This window comes from Oryctolagus cuniculus, chromosome X (genome assembly GCF_964237555.1).
Source record: "Oryctolagus cuniculus chromosome X, mOryCun1.1, whole genome shotgun sequence".
Taxonomy (NCBI): domain Eukaryota; kingdom Metazoa; phylum Chordata; class Mammalia; order Lagomorpha; family Leporidae; genus Oryctolagus; species Oryctolagus cuniculus.
The window spans coordinates 78624744-78637148 of record NC_091453.1 but is presented as its reverse complement, the minus strand read 5'-3'; the positions used below and the strand labels follow the sequence as shown (position 1 = coordinate 78637148).

The following is a 12405-nucleotide window of genomic DNA, read 5'->3' as shown; positions in this document are numbered from 1 at the left end:
TAAAGGAAAGTAAGAAAACAATTCAATTGCAAATTACAAGAGCATGCAAAGAAACCTCAACTGATGGTAGCATCACCCAAATAAAGGAATAATGTACTTAAACATGCTGCAAACTAGATGAACCAAAAAACATGCTATGTGAAAGAAATTAGACACAGTAAGTCTAATTATATGATTATTTATATGAAATATCCAAATTTGGTAAATTCATAAATTAGTAATCAGATATAGAGACTGCCTAGGGTTGAAGGAGAAGAAAATGTAGAGTGACTACATAATGAGTAAGAAGTTTCCTTTTGGCGTGATGCAATGTTTCAGAGCTACACTAGAGAGCGTTGATGGTTGCACGATATTGTGAATGTACTAAATGCTGTTGCATTGTACACTTTAAGGTGATAAATTTTACATTCTGTAAAGCTTGTCTCAATAAAAATTCATTGCAACACTGAAGTTTCATCATTATCATCACTATGGAAAGCAATACTTCCCAACTTTCACTGTCTTTAAAAAGCTTAAATTATCAGAGGAAAACATAAGTAGACTATAATTTAAAACTGTAGTCAGTAAAATTTGCATAACATATTCTTGTCTTCATTCTATTCTCTTTCAGATTATGTCTGGCCACTACCTAGATATTTGTGCCCCGTCTGGATTTCTTTGGATGTATTATTTTCAACAGCGTCCATCATGCACCTCTGCGCTATATCGCTGGATCGGTATGTAGCAATACGTAATCCTATTGAGCATAGCCGTTTCAATTCGCGGACTAAGGCCATCATGAAGATTGCTATCGTTTGGGCAATTTCTATAGGTAACTAAACTTTCTTGGCCATTAGAATTGCAGCGGCTATGCTCAATACCTTCGGATTATGTACTGTGAACAACGTACAGACGTCGACTGGTAACATTTGCGTTTAATCGGGATGTTTAAGAGAATTATTCTTAACCTATTTATCTGATAATTAGGTTAACAATAATGAAAGGAATGTGATGTATATGAATATTGTAATTTAAAGTTTACATTTATGCTGTTAAACTGTTTTATGCATTTATATGCCAATGAATTCTGCAACACAGATAGAAAAGCATTGAGACAATTAAAATGCTTTAATGATGCAAAGCTATAATTTTAAAAATATGAAATTTAAAATTTGGAAAAGATACAGCTATCTTTTTCAATTGAAATTTAATGATGCAATCTGAATCTGTATAAAGTATGTCTAAATTTATACATTATTAAACCTAAAATATTCTATTTCCCGTAAGATTTCATTGTCATTTTGAATTCTGGTTATACAAAATGAGAAGAAAGCTATTAGATTTTTTAAGGATTGGGGGAATTTAAAGGGAAAGAAATCATTATCTTATTGCTCATAAGTAACATATTTCCAAGTACCTAACAGTTGGAATTTAGGGCTTTTGCAATCCACATTATTTTTGTTCCATTTGAGCATATATTGTTTTTCATTAAATAGTTTCCCTTTGAACATGTTTCTGTAAAAGGTTCAAGTTAAGTTTGCAGCAATATTAAGACCTCCATATAATCTGCACGGATATCATGTAAAGATTTTGACTTTGTGTTTACTCCCCAGATAAGCTTAAATTTTAGCATTGTTCTATTGCAGTTTTCTGTCTGTGTATAGTACAGATACCTTTAGATAAAAAGCCATGACAGTTCTTAAAAAAAATGCATCTGTATACACAATTTGACTTACAAATTCAAAGCTTTACACTTTTTACCCCCTCCAATCCAAAGAGCTCATCTAAAAAGATATCAGCTATTATGATGCCTACAACAAGAAATTAAATCAGCATACTGAAGACATCAGCTTCTAGTACTGACTGATTGGGTAACTCACAGTGATTCTTCATGGAAGACAGCTAAAAATATGGATAACATATAAAAATTATTGTGAAACTTATAAAACAGTAAAAGATTATTTGGCCAAGATTTTAAAAAAATACAAAACTAGGAAAATGGCTATGAGTGGTGGCTCATTGTTGTCAGTTAAGCCAGACGAGTTGAGAAGTTTATTTCACAGTCCCACAAAAAAGGAGGGCCAAAGTAGGAATATTTGCAAAGGATTAATCAATCTGAGCTCAGTTTTGAGATCCCAGAGGTATTTGAGGAATAAGGATAGTACAAGTTATCTGTGTAATGGACAAAAATATTAAGCCTTGAAATTAGATTAAGGTGATTTCACATTATTTATGTTTCCTTTTTTTCTGTTGTTGTTGGAATAAGTGAGAGAGAGAGAGAGAGAGAAAGAGAGTGAGAGAGAAAGAGGAAGGAAGGAAGGAAGGAAAGAGGCAGGGAGAGAGGGAGAGAGGGAGGGAGGAAAGGAGGGAAGGAAGTAAGGGAGGGAGGGAGGGAGGGAGGGAGGGAGACATGAAGGAAGAAGAAAGAAACAACTTTATCCTGGACTTTAAGTTATTTCTTTCAATAATTTTCAAAGGTATCACTGAAATACAATGATAAGTATATACAGAAGTCCAATACAGCATGAAATAGTAAGGGGGCAATAAAAATGCAAATTAACCAATTGGCACATAATTAACAGATACAGGCTTTAAACAACAATTTGTAAGGTGTACCTGGAAATTACAAGTTAATTTAAGTATTTCACCAAGAAAATGTAGACTATAAAGGGTAATGTTCAGATATGAGAAACAATTAGAAAATTTACAGAAGGATAGAAAATGCAGCAAAGAGTAAGAAGATAATAGACATGCAGTATAAAATGAGTTATGTAAGGAGAGAGATAAATAGCAGAAAGCAATATCTGAAGAACTAATAGTGTTTAGAATTAACAAAATAATTCACCAAATCATAAGTAAAATGAATAAATAGTAATCATCATCTAGACCTATAATAGTGATGTAAAAGAAAGAAAGAAAAAAAATTAATATAAGTCTTATAGGAAAAAATAGAGATCAACATCAATGGAAGAGTCAGATGGATGAATGCTTTCTTTTTTGTGAAATTTTATTAAAATACAGTATACATATCATGAATTGTCTTCATAGCAACAATGAAGTCCAGAAGATGTTAGAATGATAGTGTTAATGTGCTGAAAAACTTGAATGCTAAACTAGTTTATATAATCAGCAAAATTATGCCTCAAAAATCAGAAAGTCAATCTATGCCCCCAGAATGCCTCCTGTATCTTATCTTTCAATAACATCTTAAATAGCAGTTTTCCCTTTAGAGGGGTCTGTGAGTAGAATCCAACACATCTATGAATTTTACACTCTTAAAAACAAATCTATGCAATAAAATGTACAAATATTAAGTGCATATATTGATGAATTTTGCAAAAGTATATGCCTCTGTAATGAACACCAAGAAAAAGATATGGAGCCTCTAAACTGTTTCGCTCTTTCTGTCAGTATTCTCCCATTGATTCCTACCACTCTGACCTATATAATAACAGTTATTTTGCCTGTTTGAGAGCATCATATAAATGGAAGCACATAATATATACTCTATGATTTATTCTCTTAAATCTGACTTCTTTCCATCAATAATTGGTCTATATGGTTCATCCACATTGTTACATTCATCATAGTTGGTGTTTTTAATTGTTGCATTACACAAAAATAAATTTATCTTCTAAATGTTGATGGACATTTGATTTGTTTCCCGTGTTTGACTATTAAAAAATAAAGTTGCCATAAACATGAGTATCCATGTTTTTTGTTGGATGTAATCATTCATTTCTGTTGTGTATTTACCCAAAAGAGAAATCTGAGAATCAGACTTGTTTAGTATGTGGTATTAAAGATTTTTCAATACTCATGAAATAAATTAGAAAAACTACCAACAATAGCAATATTGTTGGGATATAGATGTTTATAAATGGCATATTCAAAGATTTATACCCCTTACATAATAATTTTAGCCTTTTTTCTTGCTTTATTATCTTTGTTATGAATCCCACATTATGTAAAATTAATATGATACATTCCAGCTTTCAAGAAAAGTAATATATATGTATGTATATATAAAACAGTTCCATGTGAAGTGAATATGGTAAAATATTAAAAATTATAAAGGCTTTGTATGCTCATTGAACTGTATATTATTCTATATTATTTGAAATATTTTTAAATAAAAAGGGAAAAAATAAATGTAAGACATGTAGGAAAAATAAATTTTTTTTACCAAATTTACTATTGCTAGTCTTAATCCAGAGCTAATATATTTTTGTAAGGGCCAGATAGTAAATATTGTAGACTTGGTGATGCATGCGCAATCTCTGTCACTTGTACCTTCAACAACCCCTTTAAAAATGTGAACTAAACTCTTAGCTCATATTCCATATAAAAATAGCCAGCAGGTCAGATTTAGACCATGGTCATAGTTTGCCAAACCTTGTTCTCACTAAATGTATTGTGATAAGTGTGTACTGATAGTTCATTATAGCATTTATTCATTTTTAGTTCCCTACTGATTTTAATATTGTGTGCTCTATTTATGTTTTTTAAGCATTTTCTGTCATTTCCTGGTGATATATCTTTTCTAGACTTTTGTCTACTTTCAATTTAACTGTCTTCCTTGCTTACATTGATTTTGAGAGTTATTTTTATACTCTAGACAAGTCCTTTCTCAAATGTTTATTGAAAATATTTTCTCTCAATCTATGCTTAGCTTTACACACTTAATAAAGTTCAATTTGTTATTGTTTTCTTTAATGATTAAGAATTTTTGTATCCAATTTGACAAGAATTATCCTACCCAGAGTCCAAGAGGAAAATCTCCTTTTTTTTTTTCTTTTTTTGGTTTGTTTTTGTTTTATCTTAGGGACTTGACGATTTTAGCTTTCACATTTAAGTATAAGAGCAATCTCAATTTAGTTTTTGTGTCTGATGTGAGCTAGAGATTGTGTATATTTCCCCATATGGCTATTCAATTGACTTGGCACCATTGATTGAAAAGATTATCTTTGCCCACTGAATCAGAATGCAGTCATACTCACAAGTCAGGTGAACTTATGTACTCATTTGTTATTTCTAATGGGCTGTCTGTTCAGGTTTAATTTTTTTGTAAGATTTATTTGTTTATTTGAAAGTCAGTTACAGAGAGAGAGGGAGTGATAGGGAGAGAGATCATCCAACTGCTGGTTCACTCCCCAGATGGCTGCAACAGCTAGGGATGGGCCAGGCCAAAACAAGGAGCCAGGAGCTTCATCTGGGTCTGCCATGTGTGTGGCAGGGGCCCAAGTACTTGGGCCATCTTCCACCACTTTCTTCAGGTGCATTAGTAGAGAGTTGGATCAGAAGAGGAGCAGCAGGGACTCAAACTGGCATCCTTATTGGCATGCTGGCATCACAGGTGGCAGCTTTACCCAGCTACACCACAATGCCAGCCCTAATCTGTTCAGTTTTACTGATCTAATATTCTCCTTACTAGCATTAAAATGTTCTAAGTACTATAGGATTACACTGTCTTGTTATCTGCTGGAGTAAGTTCTTCAGCTGTATATATCTTCAAAAGTGTTCAGGCAATTTTAGTCTTTTCATTTTTGATTGAAACTTAAATGAGCTTGTCAATCTCCAAAATAAAAAGTATTGTTTCTTTGAAAGACACACACACATAGAACGCACTCCATGTTAATCAGTTAAATGAGAATTGAAGTCTTAAAAATACTATGACTTTCAATCCATAAACACAGGAAAATACACATGTTCCACCATTTAGGCCTTCTTTAATTGCTCTTACATTTTATAATTTTCAGTTTAGAGGTAGTGTACATCTTTATTAGATTTATTTCTAGCTATATGATTTCCTAGGATGCTATTATAAACAGTATTGATATAAAACAGCTCCCAAAGCTGGCTGAAGGAGTTGCTATAGAATCCCCCAAACCTGGTCTGCTGTCCTAATGTGCAGACAATCAGACAGGTTGACAGTGATATGGGGGACAGGGAGTTAGGTTGGAATAAATAGAACTGGCATATTTGCTCACAACTTTTGTGTAGTCCTGCATTATGACTTGCACCCTCTTACCTGTCAATTCAGTATGCCCACTTTCTCATGATGTTCTTGATTCTCATCCATGACCAAGAAGGAGGAGATGCCATGATGGCCACATGAAGTTAAGCTCCACACTGAGGCACCATGAAACTCCCAGAAAGCCTCATGAATAGTAAACTCCACCTTGTTTATGCATTCAATTAGGAAACTGCCCCTTATCTCATAAAAGAGACTGATAATGTTGGATTGGCTCTGCTTTTGTTCTTGGATTCTGGGCCATGATTCTGGATCCTTCTCACTTTCCTCCTCCTCTCTCTCTTCCTGAGTAACTCTCTGAACCACTCATTACAGGCATTTCTTCTTGTGGGGTGGCCCACATTTGTGCATGAATATGCATTCACTTTCTCTCTGTGTGTGTTAAATAAATACTGTTCTCACTTGTACATTGTAGTTATGCATCTGCTTTGAATTCTTAGCTCTGTGGAGTCAATAACCTGGAATGAAAATTAAGATGCATATGCTTATAACAATAGAAGAAAAAAAGGTATTAATTACAGAGTATAGACCAAGGGCCTGGGCAACTGTTACTAAACAATCAGGCCTGCACAGCTCAATCAGAGAAGTCCAGCACATAAAAGGTGGCGGCCTGTTGACAATGGGACTTAGCACCAGTTGAGTGGAGGCTCCTTTGATAGCTGAGCTGAAGTCTGCCATTCCAAATCATTTCATCTCTCCTCATTATGCTCTGGAAATTCTTTTTTTAATATTTTACTAAAAAACGTTTAAGAAGAAAAAGGAAAAAGACTCTATCTAGTTTAGTGGAAATATAGACAGCAGCTATAAAAAATAATGGAAAAATGACCATTTCACCCATACACAGTCAATTTTAAAATAATCACAGATCAGTAAATCATTGTTAATGATTGATTTGACAAAGTTATAAAATAAAGTTTTACAGCACTATACTTGCTGCAATACTGATACACACATTTATTGTTTGGTTGGTTGGTTACATTTTAGTTCCCACATAACAGTTAGAACATGTGGTATTTGTCTTTCTGGGTCCAGGTTATTTCAGTCAACATGATGTCCTCCAGTTGTGTCCATTTTGCTGCAAGTGGTAGAATTTCATTCTTTTTGTAGCTGATTAATATTCCATTGTGTATATATACCACATTTTCTTTATCCATTTCTCTGATGATGGACAGCTGGATTTATTCCAAATTTTGGCTATTGTGAACAGTGCTGCTACAAATTTGGTGGTGCTGGTATCTGTTTGATACATTGTATTCAAGTATTTCAGATATATATACAGTAGTGGGATTGCCAGATCATATGGCAAGTCTATTTCTATTTTTTTGTGGAATTTCCACACTATTTATCACAGTGGCTGCACTAACTTAAATTCTCACCAACAGTGTATAATGGTTACCCTTTGTCCACATCCTTGCCAGAGGCACCTGAAATTCTTATGCAAATATTACTATTCAGTAGACAATTCACAAGTAATTCACAATATCAGTAATTGGTTTTTGTCATTTAAAATATGAAAAGAAGGGAAAGGAAGGGAAGATGCTTTTATTATGGTTACACAGCTATCTCTCAATTCCCAGACTCCTCAAGGGGAGGGAGGAATCTTCAATCTTAAGACTGAAGTTGGGGCTGAGAGGTGTGTGTTCAGTTAGTGCCCAAGTTGCTAGTTTATCTTCAGTAGTCGTGACCATCTTTGATTGTTCAGTGATATCATATCCTTTTAATTTTAATGATGGCAAAGTGGGCCTCATTCAGTCTGGGAGCTACAGGCAGGTGGTAGTTGCTTTCTTCTCAGGGTCTTAGGTTCCTGGGGGAAAATCCTCCTGGAGACAAACCTCAAATATCAAGATGTTTTCTATTGGAGAAGCAAATGTTCTCAATGAGTCTCATGATTAGAACCTCATAGGGCCTGCTGCACCACTCTCCCAATTCAGAGAACTAATGTTTTTAAACAGGCAGATTTGCAAACAAAAAGCAGGGCAGGGACACTTTTAAATAAAGGAAAGAGGGGACCAGGCCATGGCACAGAGGGTTAAAGCCCTGTCCTGAAGCACCAGCATCCCATATGGGTGCTGGTTCGAGTCCCAGCTGTTCCACTTCCAATACAGCTCTCTGCTGTGGCCTGGGAAAGCCATGGAAGATGGCCCAAGTCCTTGGGCCCATGCACCCATGTGGGAGACCTGGAAGAGGCTCTTGGCTTTGGATTGGTGCAGCTCCAGCATCCCATATGGGTGCTGGTTCTAGTCCTGTCTGCTCCTCTTCCAATCCAGCTCTCTGCTGTGGTCTGGAAAGCAGTACAAGATGGCCCAAGTCCTTGGGCCACTGTACCACGTGGGAGACCCAGAGGAGGCTCCTGGCTCCTGGCTCCTGGCTTCGGATCTGCGCAGCTCTGGCCGTTACAGCCATCTGAGGAGTGAAACAGCTGATGGAAGACATCTCTCACTGTCTCTGTAACTCTGTCTTTCAAATAAATAAAATAAATTGTTAAAAATAAATAAATAAATAAATAAATGGAAGAAGGCTGAGAGACCTTAGGAGACTATGATGTTATGGTATTTAGCATCTGCATCCAAGGTGCTGCACAGGGGCTGAGTTTCACTATTGCTTTTCTAAAGTTTATTTCCACTTGTTTGTTGCTACTCTATAGAAAGAAAGAAATATGATTTGTGAGTATTTATTCTGTACCCAGCTATCTGGCTGATTTCACAGCATTTCTAAAAGTTTGTAAATAGATTCATTGAAATTTTTTGCATACACAGTGATGTCTCTCATGCATAATGACAGACTTCTTCTTTTCCTGTCTTCCTTTTTTTCCATTAGTTCACCCCCAAAGTGGTCGCTACGGCTGGCGCACTGCACCAATCCAAAGCCAGGAGCCAGGTGCTTCCTACTGGATCTCCCATGTGGGTGCAGGGCCCAAGGACCTGGGCCATCCTACACTGCAATCCGGCACCCCAAACGGGACTAGAACCTGGGGTGCCGGGGCTGCAGGTGGAGGATTAGCCTAGTGAGCCGCAGAGCCAGCCTTACTGGAGTTTTTATGGATGTTGAGTGTGGGCCTTCTTTTTCCTCCCCCTACACCCTTTCTGTAATATTGATTGGTGGAGGGCTTTTTGGGTGTGGATCCCTCCCAGAACTTCATCATAGCCTCCTTGGTGAAGGGCAGATCTGATTCTTATAAGCTGCCCCCAGGGAGAGGGCTGGGACCCACCCAACCAGGTAATTTAACAATAGCAAGACTTTTGATATGTAAATGTTAGCTTGCTTCCAAGACCTGCTTCCTTGTTCAGTCACACAGTTTCTCCTGTTCCTCATGTCTACCTAGCTACCTTAAAAATAGAAATTTTTTTTAACTTTTATTTAATGAATATAAAGTTCCAAAGTACAGAATATTGATTACAATGGCTTCCCCCCCATAACGTCCCTCCAACCCACAACCCTCCCCTTTCCCACTCCCTCTCCCCTTCCATTCACATCAAGATTCATTTTCATTTCTCTTTATACACAGAAGATCAGTTTAGCATACATTAAGTAAAGATTTCAACAGTTTGCTCCCACACAGAAACATAAAGTGAAAAATACTGTTTGAGTACTAGTTATAGCATTAAATCTCAATGTACATACAGCACACTAAGGACAACGATCCTACATAAGGAGTAAGTGCACAGTGACTCCTGTTGTTGACTTAACAAATTGACACTCTTGTTTATGGCCTCAGTAATCACCCTAGGCTCTTGTCATGAGCTGCCAAGGCTATGGAAGCCCCCTGAGTTCACTGACTCTGATCATTTTTAGACAAGGCCATGGTCAAAGTGGAAGTTCTCTCCTCCCTTCAGAGAAAGGTACCTCCTTCTTTGATGGCCCATTCTTTCCCCTGGGATCTCACTCGCAGAGATCTTTCATTTAGGTTTGTTTTTTTTTTTTTTTTTTTTTCCCAGAGTGTCTTGGCTTTCCATGCCTGAAATACTCTCATGGGCATTTCAGCTGGATCCGCATGCCTGAAGGGCTGATGCTGAGGCCAGAGTGCTCTTAGGACATTTGCCATTCTATGGGTCTGCTGTGTATCTCACTTCCCATGTCGGATCATTCTCTCCCTTTTTGATTCTATCAGCTAGTATTTGCAGACACTATTCTTGTTTATGTGATCCCTTAAAAAAAAAAATAGAAATTGCAAAATGAATGTGGACTTTTTCATTTTTTGCCAAATGGAAACATTCCTATTTCAACATTAGAAATGATATTAGTACGTTGTAGATTTTATAAAATACCTTCAGATCAGATTAAAATTATTTCCTTTTAGTCTTTATTTGCTGAAACTTTTTATCACAAATAGGTATGAATGCTCTCAAATCATTTTTTTTCTTTTTTGCATCTGCTGGATGGGTTTAGGATTTTCTTCGTCCTTTATGCAGTTAAAATGGTAATTTGTATAAATCTTTGAATCATGATCCTGGAATAAATCTCATTTGTTAATGTCATCTTTCTTTATTCTATTCCATTGGTTTAGTTTTGATATATTTTTCTTTTTAAAACATATTTTTATTAATATAAAGAGAATAGATTTCATATGGTTAATACATAATTCTAATATAATGATACTTCACTCCATCCCACCATGTCTTCCTCCCTCCCTCCTTCTCTGTATCCCTCTCCCTTTATCTCTCTCTCTCTCTTCTTTTTTTTTTCTTATTTTTTGAGGCAACATAGCTTTAATTTACTTTATTCTCAAAGGCTCAATGCTCCACTATAAAGAGTTCAACAAGTAAAAAGTAGAGAGAACAGTGTTCAGCAGGAACATAGACAAAGGCTATAAAATGAATTAAGTCCCAAGATGTCAATTTTACTCATATACATTCAATTTTTATACTCTATATTAGCTACCACAAATCAGAGAAAACATGTGATATTTGTCTTTTGGAGTCAAAATTCACAAAGCAAAATGATCTCCAGCTGCATCAATTTTATTGCAAAAGAAAGGAATACATTCTTTTTATGGTTGAGTAGTATTCCATCAAGTAAGTATACCACAATTTTTATTATCCAGTCATCAGTTGATGGATATTTAGGTTGATTATATATCTTAGGAATTGTGAATTGAGGTGCTATAAACATGGGGTTACAGGTAACTATCTCTTATGCTGATTTCATTTCCTTAGGGTATATTCCCAGGAATAGGATAGCTGGGTCATATAGATCTTCTCTTAGTTTTCTGAGTAATCTCCATTCTGTGCCCGTACCAGACTGTTTTGTTTACAAATGCCCTGCCCTGTGGTAAGTCATGAAATCTTTTGTTGTGATGCCTCTGGCTTTATTTTTTACTCTTTAAGATTACTTTGGATATTCAGAGTCTTTTTTGTTTCCCTATGAATTTTTGGATCATTTTTTCTATATCTGAGAAGAATGCCCTGGTATTTTGACTGGGGTCATATTGAAACTGTAAATTGCTCTGGGTAGTATAGACTTTTTTTAAAAAAGATATATTTACTCATTTGAGAAGCAGAGCAACAGATAAAAAGAGGGAATCAAAGAGAGGGGTCTTCCAATTATTGGTTCACTCCCCAAATGACCCCAACGGCTGAAGCTGGGCCGATCTGAAGCCAGGAGCCAGGAGCCAGGAGCTTCTTCTGGGTCTCCCATGTGGGTGCAGGGGCTCAAGCACTCGGGCCATCCTCCACTGCTCTCCCAGGTCATCAGCAGAGAGCTGGATCATAAGAAGAGCAGCCTGTACTTGAACCAGAGCCCACATGGGATGCTAGTGCTGCAGGCAGAGGCCCAACCCATTATACCATAACTCTGGCCCCAGTATAGACATTTCATTGTATTAATTCTTCCAATCTATGAACGTGGAAGATTGTTCCTTTTTTGTGTATGTCTTCTTCTTTTTCTGTTCTTCTTTTTAAAAAAATGATTTATTTATTTATTTGAGAGACAGAGTTACAGACAGAGCGCGGGGGAGACAGAGAAACCTTCGGAACACTGGTTCACACCCCAAATGGCCACAACAGCCAGATCTGAATCCAGGATCCAGGAGCTTCTTCTGGGTCTCCCACATGGGTTCAGGAGCCCAAGTGTTTGGTCCATTTCTGCTCTTTTCTCAGGTGCATCAACAGGGAGCTGGATCAGAATTGGAGCAGCCTAGACTCAAACCAGAAATCATAAGGGATGCTGGCACTGCATGAGGAGGCCCAACCTTCTATGCCACAGCACCATCCCCCTAATTCTGTTCTTAATGTATTGTAATTTTCATTGTATACACATTTCATATTATTGATTAAATTTATCCCAAGATATTTAATTTTTTGTAGTTATTCTGAATGGCACTGATTTTAGATGTTCATTTTCAGCCATGACATTGTTTGTGTATACAAAGGATATTTTTTGGGTATTTTTTTATT

General features: G+C 36.3%; 1 protein-coding gene across 1 annotated transcript in view; it reads left to right on the top strand.

Moving 5' to 3' along the window:
- The window catches only part of HTR2C (5-hydroxytryptamine receptor 2C), a 354866-nt gene that overhangs the window by 276357 nt on the left and 66104 nt on the right, over positions 1–12405 (top strand). The window contains exon 5 of the mRNA XM_017350005.3: positions 611–811. Within this exon, the coding sequence (XP_017205494.1) occupies positions 611–811 (201 nt within the window). The remainder of the gene's footprint in view (positions 1–610; positions 812–12405) is intronic.